The sequence below is a fragment of the Gobio gobio genome (genome assembly GCF_949357685.1).
Source record: "Gobio gobio genome assembly, chromosome: 11".
In the NCBI taxonomy this organism is placed as follows: Eukaryota; Metazoa; Chordata; class Actinopteri; order Cypriniformes; family Gobionidae; genus Gobio; species Gobio gobio.
The window spans coordinates 28,272,307-28,287,422 of NC_137104.1; the positions used below are offsets into that span (position 1 = coordinate 28,272,307).

The window sequence follows — 15,116 nt, forward strand, 5'->3', positions numbered from 1 at the left end:
TACTTGAGTCAGGTTTTGGGAGATGAAAAAATGGACGTTTGTATACTAAAACCTCATCACTCCACTTTTATAAAAAACAGATCTTGATTTGCTCTAGTCCTCAATAGTGATTTACACTCAAGAATCAAAAAATCAATTCTCCTATATGATTACCAAAAATAGTGGATTGACTTTTTGATTTTTGAATGCAAATCACTTTTGATGATTTGATGCAAGCTAAATTGACATACCAAAATAAGACAATACAGAAGACAAAAGAGCACAGTGTAAACTTCTCTTTTGAAGTGATTTTCTCTGCTGTCATATAAATAAAACATTAGAAGTGAGGTGCAAATAGTTTTTTATTTTTATTTAGTCTACCTGATCTTACCTTTAAATTTAGTTTTCTTTGTGTAACCTTTAATATATTTGGATTGATTCTGTAATGCTAAATATAATTTTTTTTTTTTTTTAGATTTAACCACATTTTAGGTTACCTTTTTTCAGTGCACAGAAATCACAAATGCAAGATACTATACACTGTGTCACTTGTTCAAAAGTCAGTTTTGTCATATATGGCTACTAGGGTGTAACAATACACTTGTGTCACGATTCGATACTATCAGGACACACAAATATTCCCCCACTGTATTACTATACATGATATTTAACATTATATATAGTAGTTTAATGTAGTAATGTCACTGAAATGCCGTAACCAATTTTTTTTTCTCATGCAGTACTCGCACTGCGTGCAAACATACTCTCCCGGTGCTTGCTATATTCCGCTTCTCCTGCTATTAATGCACTATACATATAAGAATAAACCATCTAAAACACTTTGAATAATCATACTACTAAAACTAAATGTGATATGGTTATTTAAATGATGTTAGCGCTTTCACTTTGAGGAGTGTCATTCTGGTAGCACGTGTGCTTCAGATAATCAATGCGATCAGTCACAGTTCTAATCGCAAGAAAGCGTGTCAAAATGACTATTCCCAAACTGTAAATGGTTAGTTCACCATTTATTCACTCACTTATTTTTGCGCATCACGCAATCATTTGAACGTCCGTGTTTACTGCAGTAGGCCTATGTGCATCGTTGTAAATCTGTTCATCATAAAAAGCCATCGTGTCATTTGAATTAGATCACTCGATTGATTTTTTTTACGATGCCTTTGACATTTTTTGGATCTTTTAAGTTTGAGGGGAATGGACTTTAAATTGAGGGACAGAAATCTTTCTCTGGTTTCTTGAAAAATATCTTCATTTGTGTTTTGAAGTTAAATGAAAATCATGACATGAGGGTGAGTACATTATGACAGAATAAAATTTTTTGAGTGAATTATACCTTATAAATACAGTAAGCTGAGCCTTGGATAAAACAAACTCTGTATCGCGAATCATATAGTTTTCATCAACGATACAAATCGCCACTTTTTTATATCGCAATATCTTAATATTCGATGTGTCATTACATCCCTAATGGCTACAGAAAACAGTGTATGTTAAATGACAGTATCAAAATTGTATGTGGCTCTGGTGTGACACTGCATTTCACTGCATAGCAGACGTCTTAAATGTGGAAGAAATTCAATGAAAGCCACCTTAATTCATCAAATATTTGTACCCGTGCTTCTAAAAGTTTAGAAGCATTGAGAATAGTTTTAAAATTGGACTGAGTCCCTGAATAAAAATTTTATATTTCAAAGGCTACAGTCAGACTGTCCGTTCAAATCCGATTTTTTTGCATATCCAATTAAAATCCGATCAGATTTAGCAAGTGCCAACTGCAAAAAATCACATACGTATGTGGTTTGATATCGTATTAAAAATTTAGCATTTCTGTAAATCTGTTTCAGTCTGTCCACTCTGATCAGATTCCACGTTGTTTATGTGACTTTCTCACGCCATATAAAGCGCACGTACCAGCCTCTTACGGTTCTACCGCTGCCTCAGAAGACGCAGTAGTCCAGCACGCGGCAGCTGCACAACATCATGTTTGAAATTAGACAACATCTGTATTGCAAACCCCTCTATGTTGCGGTTGTTGTTGCTGTTTTTGGCTTATGCCTATCAACACAACATTGTTGCCATAGAAACCAATGCAGATATTCCAGAAAATGAAAGAGCTGCATGGACACACACATCAGATCTGAACTGTTGCGATGAACAGTGTGGAAGTCAATCATTTAAGATCAGATTCCAATCAGATACATAAATAATCAGATTTGGACTGGCAGTGTCTAGCTGGACTTTAGCTTCCTAAACATTCCCACGCTTAGTCTGCATGAAATTTGAATATGATATAGTAAATGACAAAATAACTTTTTACATTTTCATTTAAACATTAAAGAGCTGAACAAGAGACTACTTAAGGAGTTTTTTTTTTTCTGGGACAATACTTATCTGAACGTAAATTTGCAGTTAGTTTAAAGTGATTTCCTCACTGCAGGTGGTCAGTATGGAATCTTTACTCTTTCCTTTTTTCTCTAATCATCTTAATTAGCCTGTTTCTCTTTCTCTCTTCTCTCACCCATTTCTCTTTCTCTGTGTCTGGGATCTCTTAGATTCGGATAAACAGGGAAGTAAGTACTTGTCTTTTTCCTGTCTTCCTAGCATCTGTCCATGACTCATTTATTCTACTATCATGGCTCTGTGCTCAGACCTTTTCTTGCTAAGCCCTTTTCTGTCTATGTTACTTTTTACTTTTACTTATGTTTATTGTAGCTTTATTTGATCTCATTGCATCACCCCTTGTAATGCACTGCCTTACAAGCTTAAGCTTTAAACAAAAGCTTAAAAGCTTTTTTTTGTTTGTTTCTGTGTTGACATTTCTGATTGAAACAAAAAGTAAAACTTATGCATATGATCTCAAACCTAACAGAAATTAAATAAAACCACTTTTTATTTCGTGGGGTCTTTAAAATCACTCTCATGGCTTCTGATATCTAGAATAAACCTTGTCTTGGACTAATAATAATAAACTGTTTTTTATATAGCGCCTTTAAAAGTTGCATCTCAAAGCACTTTACAAGATTATACAAATAAAATACATTGAAAAAGGGGATAAAATGTTAAAAGACATGTATATAAAAAAACATAATCACATATAGGCAAGCCTGAAATGTTTTTCTTCAAGAGAAGATAAAATAAAATAAAAATGTTTTCATACTGGACTTTTAGAAGACATAAACATGGATCTGTAGCAGATAAAACAATTTATATATTATGCAAAATAAATGCATACAAACATACATACATACATTTGTTTCAGTACAGATTACTCTATGATGTAGAAATCCTGTCTTTTTTGTTCTTCTTGTTTTACCTTCATAAGAGCTTAATCAAATCCACTTGCTTTGTTATTCACAGATTCAGTTTCTTTATGTGATTTTTACTTCTGGGCAAACAAAAGTAAAGAGAAATCAAGGAAATTCAGTAAAAAAAGATATATATATTTTTTTATTTTAAATATTCAGCATTCCAGCTTTATCTAAAGGCTGTAAATGGAATACAGCTAGGAGGTCTGACATTTCTCAACATATTTTTTTATATATTTTTTCTTCTTTAAGAGTTTTGTGTTCTCTCTTTTTTCTTGTTGTTTTGTCCTTGAAATGTTCTACAGCTTTTGCTGCCATTCATTTTCTTTGTTTCTTGGGGTTGAACAGATTAATCTGTCAAATTGTCTGCATTGCACCAGATGATTGTTTCAATCTGACCATGGGTTTCTTTAGTATGAACATTTTAAGTGTTCAGTTAAAGTGTAAACACTAATGTGCAGGCCTTTTCGTTTCTATCAAATCAGTGCCCATTGTAAAACTTCTCGGTTACGACTATAACCCTGGTTCCCAGAGAAGGGAACGAGACACTGCATCAGAATGTTGACTCTATGGGGAACATTTCTGCGTTACTGCATCTGAAGAACATGTGAACTCACTCCAATCTCATTGGCGAGATATCGTCCTTTGACAGATGACAGCATATTGTGGAACCTATAAAGGATACCCATAACAGGTGTAACCAAGACATTCCCTTTTAAGGGAACTGAACGCTGCATCAGAATGTTGATGCTATGGGAATGTTTGTACCCACTATGCCATATTGAACAAATGCCTGACTATGTGTAAATCATAGTGAGCACAAACTTAGTGGACTCCAGGATCTATATCCAGGCTATAAAATCTGTGGTGAGGCCAAGCCTGCTGCATCACAAACCTCCTGAATGGAACAATGCCTTAGAGGCAGCCATAATCCTTGTAGAGTGGGCTCTAATGTCTAGAGGCCGAAGGAAGACCATGCCCCTTGTGAGCCACAGAAATACCCTCTATGATCCACTTGCTTATTATTTGCTAAGATGCCAAAAAACTCCATCTGGTTGAACCAAAGCAGCCAACAATTGATCAGATTTACGTCACTGAGAAGATCGGTGGACGTAACAATTAAGAGCCCTAACTTGGCAATGCAAATTGAGCTTCTCTTGGTATGCCGTCTGAAAGGGAGAAAGGCAAAAGGCCTGCAGAACAATAGAGTGTGCTACATTAGTAGGTACTTAGGCACATAACCCGGACTAGGATGAAGAAAAGCTTTCAACATGTCAGGAGCAGACTCTAGGCAGGAGTCGCCGCTAGGCTCATAGGGTGCCATAGAACAATCCTCCAAAACAATGGCCAAAGGCCGGAACTCTTGAATAACTTGCGGGCCTCAGCCTCATAGCACCATGTAGCAAACGGGACACCAGAGGGTGTCTCCACAATGAATCAACACCTAAAGCAGCAATGGTCACCACATAAACTTTTAGTTAAACTTAAAGTGGAGTGGGATAACCCAGCAGAAAAGTGATCCTGAAAGAACTCCAAAACTGAACCAACTGGGCAGTTAACTGGGTAAAACCGACAATGTCTGCACCATAAAGTTAAGAGCACTGGAGTTTAGAATAGTCTCAACAACCTCGATTGAGAGACCATAGTTTAAGAGTTGGTTCCCCTCAGGGGCCAAACCCACAGTATCCATATCTCCGATTGGGGGTGATAAATGGTTCCCCCTACTTGAGATAGAAGATCCCTCCTGATGGGAATCTCCCATGGAGAGCTGTCCAGGAGAGACATGATGTTCTCATGATGGTCTCGTGGCTAAAATGTATTATGAAATGAAGACCAAAATGAATCACTTTGTCACATCAATTAATCATTTTATATCATAGTACAAGTATTAGATCATGATATAGTTATTTTAGATGGATTTTTAAATAAAAAAATAGCATAATGCCAATTTTAGATTGTGTGGTAATTGTATGTGTAAGGAATAATTGACGACGGGCCGTTCAATTATTCGAATAATAATGCACACCCGAGGTGGTGATGCGGTCACGACGCAAAGCGGACCCATGGTCATTATTATTCTAATAATTGAACGGCCCGGAGTCAATTATTACGCTTATACTACGGTTACCACACCTCAAGACATCGATCCGATGATATATTTAAAGGGATTCGTCCGGTTTTTGTACTTAAATCGCTATTGTGAGTAGGACTATTTCTTCCGCGTCTCATCCAACGGCTCTTTTGCTAGTTCCGAAACGTCATTTTAAAGCTGTTAACGGAGGCTTGAGCCGTTGATAGCATTCTGCTGCAGTTATTAATGAAGTTATTAGAAAGAGAGAGAGAGAGAGAGAGAGAGAGAGAGAGAGAGAGAGAGAGAGAGAGAGAGAGAGATCGAGAGCTTGTGTGAATTGGCTACCTCTGTGCGTCTCTAAACAGCGCTGTTATTTCCTCGCTAGTGAAAAAATGTCATGTGTAGCCTTTAAGTTGCTACACTATATAGGCTAACTGATAAAATTGTCAGGGCAGCGCTGACAACACCTTTTTGTGCAAACTGTAGTGCGTGTGCGAGCACGTGTGATTGCAGTAATGAGACAGAAAAGCTTGCCTTTGATGTCAGCCTCCTTTTGTTGGTTTTCATCTGGACTGTCTAATACTGCTGCCGCCCAGTTGTTGAACGTTTTATATTCACCATAAATATTAAGATTTATTTTAGGAAAATCGTCTGTCATGTTGTTTTTTTTTAGTCCTGTAATTTCTGTTATTACTGTTAACTATGCGAAGTGATATGGAACTGTAATGCGGTCAAGAGAGCTGCCTGGAACTACGTTCGCTGTGCGTTTCCCAGAAAATAATTGCACACCTCAGAACGTTCATCAGCCAATCAGATTCAAGCATTCAACGGCCCCGTAGTATAAACAGTAATAATTTACAAATTATTTTCTCTTTTTTTAACTACAAACCAAAAGATTAGATTATACAGTAATGATAATAAATGGTAAGCCTGGCTTCAGTTTGAAGATTAAACATATTCATATTATGTAACACATGAGTTAAAAACAAAACAAAACAAATAAACAAACTAAAACTTAAAATCAGTAAAAAAAAAAAAAACATGTCGTTTCAACTTTGATTAGATGAGCGGTGTTTGAAGCCATTTAAAAGTTGTACACAGACAACTTTTTGACACAAACACATTTCATTATTAATAGAGCAAGTTGTGACATTGCTTGGCAACCATATACAACTAAACTATTGCTGTTGTGCTTCACAAACACCCGTTAATAACAAATGATTTCTTGTCTTGATTTGATGGGAAACATCCAGCTTTGTATTTTCCCATTCCTCATTATTTACTTGTCAATATCATGTGTAAATATCCTGAAGCAGTACCATCTGTCAAAGTATAAGCAGTATTGCAAAATCTCTACCAATTTATATCATTACATGGTCCATAGCATTGAGGCTCACATAGACTTTGGATTTATAGCCACTCAAAAATCTTTGACTATTGCACAATCAACTTGGGCATAACCTTTAAGACTAAAAGCGTTCCAACCCCAAAAGCAAAGACCAACCCGCACATTCACACACACAGGCGCTGAGGTGCAGTGTGGGCAAATGAGCAGATTCATTTTTCAAGAGCAGATAAAGGTTCATTATACTTACTGTATAAAGCCACCCTGCTCCTTAAATAAAAATCATCTATTGTTTTCTGACAACAGCAAAACATTGCAAGCACTACAATGAACCATAAACCTTTCCGAACACAGGTTTTAAGAATAGAAGATGAATATATTAAATATTAAGTACATTAATTAATATGAACTCTTTCCTCACCATTGATGGAAATTTTGAATATATTAAATATTAAGTACATTAATTAATATGAACTCTTTCCTCACCATTGATGGAAATTTCTGTAATTTATAAGACAGCGCTTTCCCCACTTGTCTGTTTGATTGGACCACACGGGCCAGCCTTCGCTCCCCACGTGCATCAATGAGCCTTGGCTGCCCATGACCCTGTCGCCGGTTCACCACTATTCCTTCCTTGGACAACTTTTGATAGAGACTGACCACTGCAGACCGGGAGCACCCTCCCTTCCCCTCTATACAGATAAAAACACATATGCACACATACGTTTTCAAACATGCTTGCCTATAGGCCGTCGCCGTTTACACGGATTCGCCTTTTTAGAGATTGCGCAGGGAGGATGATGGTATAGTTTCAAAACTATTTCAAACCTATTTCATGGTTTGCATTCTCGGGCCACCAAACGCTGTTGCCGTGCGGATAGGGTCCGGAATGCATTGGGGTTTTTTTTGTTGTAATTGAAGATGGTGTTGTTTAAATGACACCAAATTAAATGACTAATCAGTTTTTACAACAGAAATTAATCATCAACTTTTCATCAAAATCAAAATGAATTTCCTATTATCACTGTAAAGCTGCTTTGAAGCAATCTGTGTTGTAAAAAGCGCTATATAAATGAAGGTAAAAAAAATAAATAATACAATTTAAAATAAAAAAAACACCCCACACAGTTTTAGAGATGCTCTGGCCCTTGTCAAACTCACTCAAATCCTTACGCTTGCCCATTTTTCCTGCTTCTAACACATAAACTTTGAGCACAAAATGTTCACTTGCTGCCTAATATATCCCACCCACTAACAGGTGCCGTGATGAAGAGGTAATCAGTGTTATTCTGGCAAAACCCTGGCAGGAAAATAGTTATTTTCCGAAAACTGCTGTCTACACAAGCAGCTAGCTTCTATGGCAGAATCCTAACTGTCATGGGACCATATAAGTGACAGATTTGAAAATCTCTAGGCACTATAGGCAAGTCTGTATGCAAGACAAAGGCTGATAAAATGTTTATGCAGGGTTGTCTTTTCTTTTTCTTTTTTTTTGGCTCCCATAAGAAAATAAAATAGGCACCAGATTATTTGGACATTGAATTGCTATTCAGAGGTAAATGCAACGTTTTTGAACAAACGTGATATGTTTGAACAAAGATAACATTTTCTAGGATTTTCTGTACATTAATAAATTCTATTCTTAAAGCTCAATATCAGATTATTATCACATAAACCCTTATTCGCACGGGATTAGTATTACCTGGTGACCTCCATGTTTGACCGCAAACCGGCCATGTCTGTAATTTGTAAAGTAAAAATTCCCCCGCAAATGACCTACCATATTTTGGCATATTTAGTCCTGTGATAATATTAGTCCCGTGCGAATCTGCATCTCTGTGATTTGCCCAGGATTTGGCGGGGTCATTTAGAATTTTTCAAGGTTTTTGTTTCCTGTGTGCCTTTTTAACCATTTTTCGCGAAGAATGGAGCTTGCGTTGGAGCGTTTTGATAGTATTTTGGGTGCTGGGTCATATCGCTATACACAACTATACAATTTGTGACAACACCAGTAATACCGGTATCACCGGCGGGGGCTTTTAAATAGCTAAACCAAAAGTAAAATGTGCACGACCGCACAGGCATTCATAATGATGCGGAGCAGCGCGGGTGATAAATGAAATCTGACTTCTGCTGCTGATCTGTGCTGCGACTCGTTTGGCTGTTTATGATATATCATAGCTATATATAACAACACCTTTCCAAGTCTTGACATCATATCCAGGAGATAAGTCAGTAAATGTGAGTAAAATCACAAATTCACTTTTCCTGTGCGAATGTGCCACACGAAATGCTGATGTGGGGGGTGGGGGGTAATTTCTAAATCACACAAGGTGCCCAGATAATACTAATCCCGTACGAATAGGGCTATAGACACACTACAGATACTATATTTGAATATTTGCTTGTTTTATCAAATGTCAAGAATAAACACTTTCATTTTTGAGATACAGAGATGCATGTTCTGCTGTCACATTCTCAGCCTCACTTAAAAACATCATACTTTATATACATTATATACTTCTATACTTTTTTTTTCATCTACGTGATTTCCCCCCAATTTCACAGACAAGGATTAAGCCTAGTCCCAGACTAAAATGCATGTTTGAGCAGTTTTAACTGAAAGCAACTTGCACTGACATATTTTAATTCAGTGCCATTATTTTGTCTCAAAATGCACACCAGTAAGTTTTTTTTTCTAAGGCATATTTATAAATGTTACTTAAATGTCCTAATTGAACTAAATCCTAATCCTGGCTTAATCTAAGCCCTGTTTGTGAAACCGGGCCTTTGTGTTTCTGTCAGAGATTACATTTTGGCCTTGAGGTTGGAAAATATTATCATCCATCTCTACACTGTGCGATTCATTTTTTCCTTTGTTTCATTTTATTGAAGAAACATAACATTTAACATATTCAGTAACTGTAGAGTAACTTGCTCGTAATGGTATGGACAGCGTTTAGCAGGATAGCTTAATCATTTCTTTCTCCTATCTCAGCTTAATGTGCAGAATCAACTGCAACAATGGCGTGAGTTTGGAGACAACAATGGCGTGAGTTTGGGAAAGCTTTATCTGTTTGTCTGACCTGTGGAGGACAGGGGGGTCATTGCTTTTTGCAATTTTGTTTGGTGATGCAAGTGGCACAGAAGTTACTCACTTCACCCTTAAATGGGATAATAAGTCAGAATATAACACATTCATTTTGTTCAAGTGTATTTAAAACATACAGTGACATTGATTGATAATAATGCATCTCTCTCTCTCAGGGGTACCAGCGCTCCAATCATTTCATTGCAACACAAGGTGAGTCTTTATACTCTTGCTACTCTAAAATCACTTGTGTATATGCATTGTGTAGTGTGAGTATGTATTTGTGTGCCCCAATTCTTCGACAAAGGATTGAATGATTCATATGCAGATATTGTTTTTGCTGTTTGATCTTAATTTCTCTCTTGGCATCCAAACACAACAGCACTTCCTTCTCATTGCAGTCTCTTCTTTTGTGAGGGTGACTGATTAGGTTGTTTATTTTTGTTTTATTCAGATACAATTTATAAGAGTATAGAATTGAATCTTATTCCTCTCACTTTCATTTCTGCAACCCTTTTTATCCACACTCTTTTAAAGTAATGTTTTTTTTTCATTAGTATGCACGGTTCCATGAAGAACCTTAGTTCTATTGTTCTTTAGATTATTCAGTGTGTGTGTGTGTGTGTGTGTGTGTGTGTGTGTGTGTGTGTGTGTGTGTGTGTGTGTGTGTGTGTGTGTGTGTGTGTGTGTGTGTGTGTGTGTGTGTGTGTGTGTGTGTGTGTGTGTGTGTGTGTGTGTGTGTGTGTGTGTGTGTGTGTGTGTGTGTGTGTGTGTGTGTGTGTGTGTGTGTGTGTGTGTGTGTGTGTGTGTGTGTGTGTGTGTGTGTGCAGAGGTGTAGTGGTAAAAAAAAAAAGAGGTGGGTAAACTATAAATTCTGGGTGACCGCATCGTGGTCACGGTAAGGTGGGCCACTGCCTACCGGTGTATAGTGTATCCTGATGATAGCTATTGTTCTCAGAGAGAACAAATATATTTAAGAGAGATAGAGAGGGGAGGCTTATATCCAGGGGTTCCAATGCAATGCACTTGTACATAATGATTAGATTTGGGATTATTTTCATAGTTGTCTGTTGAATATTTTCTCAAGTAATCGATTAGTTGTTTGGTCTATAATATGTCAGAAAAATGTGGATCAGTGTTTGCCAAAAGCCCAGGATGACGTCCTCAAATGTCTCGTTTTGTCCATAACTCAGTTTACTGTCACATATGAGAGAACACACTAGAACATATTCACATTAAACAAGCTGGAATCAAAGAATTTTACTTTTGTCTTAAAAAATTACTCAAGCCGACTAATCGATTATCAAAATAGTTGTCGATTACAGTTTATGCCAATTGCTAATGAGGCAGGTGCAGATTAACGACAGAAGGATGAATTTGGTGAAGAAGAGCGAGAGCTTTGTGTTGATGATGAGGGTGCAGACACCGATCACTTGCGATTGCATTTAGAATGTAAACTTTTGATGAATTTATGAGAAATCTACAGACGTAAACAGGAAGTAAAACTACCATTGATTTTTCTCCATAAAGATTTAGATTATCAGCCATAATGTCTAAAACATCTGAGGTAAACTGACCACGAGTTGTGAAACGAAAGTTTCTGCTTCTGTAGCTAGAGGTCTGTAAGAAAAACTACACTACCCACAGTCCTAAGCTTAACAGCGACGCCTGATTGGTCCAACTCGCTGTTATTACCATAGAAACGTTTACCGTACCCGCGAACGGCTGTAGTGATAACAATAACTAACGTTAGCTAGCTGACTAGCAAAGGGAGCTTGGTGTCACAAACTTTCAGTGGTTTAAATACCAGATAATGCATATAATTACATCCAGTTATTTATCTGATTATAATGTATCCTGAATTTTACTTGTAGGCCTACATTGGCTAATGGGAAAAGGAAGAGGTGACTTGTTGAGTCAGTGGCATGAATCTAACCGTGAACCAATTTAACCCTAAAAACATAAAATTTTGTAACATTACTGTTTTCCGAGCTCACTCACTTTGGGCTTGTAGCCGAGCCCGTTTGCTGGCATTAGGAGGAGGGCTGCTGTCTTGACGGCGCTTAAAAAATTGCCGGATATCCATGTTTGAAACTTGGTTGCGTGTCGTTCATGAATGATTCGTTCATTTTGAACGACTCTTTAAGTTGACTTCCGAGTTGTCTCAGAGAGTGATTTGTTCATTTTGTGTTGACCGCGCATGCACATTACGCAACATATGGGTTCTGATTCTGAATCGACAGGTGAGATCCGAGTCTTTTGTTCTTCCTGTCAGTCCCATACAGACGGAAAGAGAAAAGATTAGTTCATTTTGCTGAACGAGACTCAAAGATCCGAGTCAGTAAAATGATCCGAACTTCCCACTACTCACTGACAGTTGCAGCGCAATATGAAAGACTTCGTCTAACTGTACAACAAACAACCAATGAAAATGAACAATATGAAACTAAAACGACATAAGCTTAATTTAAAATGGCTTAGGAACTGTAGGCTATTTAGAGGTGGATAAACTCAATTTAGAGGTGGATAAACGCACTTTGGAGGTGGGTAAACACAATTTCCGAATTTTGGGAGGTGCGTAAACGGCGTTTACGTGCGTTTAGCCTCCACTACATCCCTGCAGGGCCGTGCAGAGAGTTCATCTGGGGCAGGGGCTCAAATGTAAAAAAGGGGCAATATATATATATATATATATATATATATATATATATCCTTATGCTCATCAAGCCTGCATTTATTTAATCAAAAATACAGAAAAAAAAGTAGCCTAATATTGTGAAATATTATTACATTATGTTCTTTTTAACTTTTTATTAATCCAACAATCTTGAAAAGAGTATCACAGTTTCCATCATTGACATTAAATCCTCATATTAGAATGATTTCTGAATGATCATTTGACACTGAAGAGTGGAGTAATGATGCTGAAAATCCAGCTGTGATCACAGGAATAAATTATATTTTAAATTATTTTAAAATAGAAAACCATTATTTTAATATATTTCACAATATTGCTGTTTTTTATCAAATAAATGCAGGCTTGAAGAACATAAGAGACTTCTTTCATAATGCTGCATAATATTAAAAAATGTTAACGTTAATATAATAAAGTCCTTTCACGTAACCTGTAGGTGCCGGTGGCACTTGGGTTTTGTTAACTTTGATAGTTTCATGAAATAGTAAACGGTGTATCAATATACATAAATACAAGTGAATTTAACACTAGGCTACTTACCATTAATGCGACTTTTGCTGATGTGGTTTTGTGCAGGGATTTGTTTGTTGTCAGTTAAAATCCATTTTGTCAGTGATAAAATTTATAAAATGAGACAAACCGCAGGAAATTGTTCCACAAACGTTAGTTCGTCTGTCCATGTAATTTTCAACCGATTTATGAATAAGAACAGAAAATTACCGCTTCACATCGCCAATGGAATTTGAACTTCCTTTGCCAGATCACGATTGGTTGGCGTATTATACACTAACAAACGGGCATTGTGTAATACTTTAAAATATATAGATGTGTAATTAAATCAATACATTAGCTCTGATTATGGATGAAAAAAAATATATTGGTTTACTTTTTTCCCGCGAGGCCACACACTCTCCTTTACGTCAGGACCATATTTGGCTCGAGAGCCGTTTCCGAACAGAGGAAAATCAGCTGTCAATCAAAACGCACTCAACCCATAGCAACGCGTTATGGCAACGCCTCAACAGAAATTGTCCGATTTTTGAGCCGTCCGTTACTATTGTATACATTGTCATGTTATAATAATCACATTTATTTAGTTTTATTGACCACGATATTATCATTGATATTTGTCTGAGAGGGGCACTTTTGGTTCATTTTGAAAAAGGGCAGGGGGTCGAGCACCCAAAGCCCCCCCCCCCCTCTGCACGTGCCTGCATCCCTGTGTGTGTGTGTGTGTGTGTGTGTGTGTGTGTGTGTGTGTGTGTGTGTGTGTGTGTGTGTGTGTGTGTGTGTGTGTGTGTGTGTGTGTGTGTGTGTGTGTGTGTGTGTGTGTGTGTGTGTGTGTGTGTGTGTGTGTGTGTGTGTGTGTGTGTGTGTGTGTGTGTGTGTGTGTGTGTGTGTGTGTGTGTGTGTGTGTGTGAAATATAGTTGTGCTTGAAAGTTTGTGATCCCCTTGCAGAATCTGTGAAAATGTGAATCATTTTAACGAAATAATTATTATTTTTATTATATTTTGTATAATATTTTTTTTTATTTTATTATATTTTTATTGTTATTTTTATTTAGAACTGTCCTGAATAAGATATTTTACATAAACAATATTTACATATAGTTTACATATAGTTTTTATAGACAAAAAAAAAAATAGCTGAATTTATAAAAATGACCCCGTTCAAAAGTTTATGAACCCTTGATACTGTGTCGTTACCTGGATGATCCACGGCTGGTTTTTATATATATACAGTATATATATATATATATATATATATATATATATATATATATATATATATATATATATATATATATATATATATATATATATATATATATATATATATATATATATATATATATATATATATATATATATATATATATATATATATATATATATATATATATATATATATAATTATTTTTTATTTTTTTTGTGATGGTTGTTCTTGAGTCCCTTGTTTGTCCAGAGCAGTTAAACTGCCCAATGTTCTTCAGAAAAATCCTGTTGGTCCTGCAAGTTCTTCAGTTTTCCAGCATCTTGTGCTTATTTGAACCCTCTCCAGCAGTGGCTGTATGATTTTGAGATCCATCTTTTCCCAAAAAAAAAAAAGATATTTAAACAAAATAAGAAAAAATTTGACATTTTTGGGAAAAGGCTCAATTTAAATAGTCTGTTCCTCAATATGTGATGTAGCGGGCAGTGTGTGTGTGGCCATGGTGTTATTCCAAACACATTTTTGCCCATGTGAAGGATGCTGTTTTACATGGATTTTAAGACACAATTGAAGTACAACGCTTTCTTTACATAATAAATAATAGTTTAGCAACCAAATGTTACATCGTGAATATGGAAATTTCATATATATCAGTTTCACTTTTAATATTTTTTGTTTAGGCTTATAATGAGTCTCTATAATTTGTGTTTATTTTATAGGCCTAGGTATTTTCATTCTTGTTCTATTCTGAATACCGTTACATCTAAATGATTTGGACTTTGGAGTGAGGGTATGTTATGCCTATATATGTTATGTGTATGTTAACCCATATGTTATCACTTGTAATGATAAACGTTTTGTTTTATTTACCGGTATTTTACATTAGAACATCAT

The 15,116-nt window shown here is 36.3% G+C and overlaps 1 protein-coding gene across 4 annotated transcripts in view; it reads left to right on the forward strand.

Moving 5' to 3' along the window:
- Window positions 1–15,116, forward strand: part of ptprua (protein tyrosine phosphatase receptor type Ua) — a 377,653-nt gene that overhangs the window by 326,006 nt on the left and 36,531 nt on the right. Inside the window, exons 20-22 of one of the 4 annotated variants that reach the window (XM_079829338.1) lie at window positions 2,553–2,570; window positions 9,720–9,773; window positions 9,989–10,025. In XM_079829338.1, the coding sequence (XP_079685464.1) occupies window positions 2,553–2,570; window positions 9,720–9,773; window positions 9,989–10,025 (109 nt within the window). The remainder of the gene's footprint in view (window positions 1–2,552; window positions 2,571–9,719; window positions 9,774–9,988; window positions 10,026–15,116) is intronic. The other 3 variants (XM_079829340.1, XM_079829339.1, XM_079829341.1) reach the window with 3 other exon arrangements.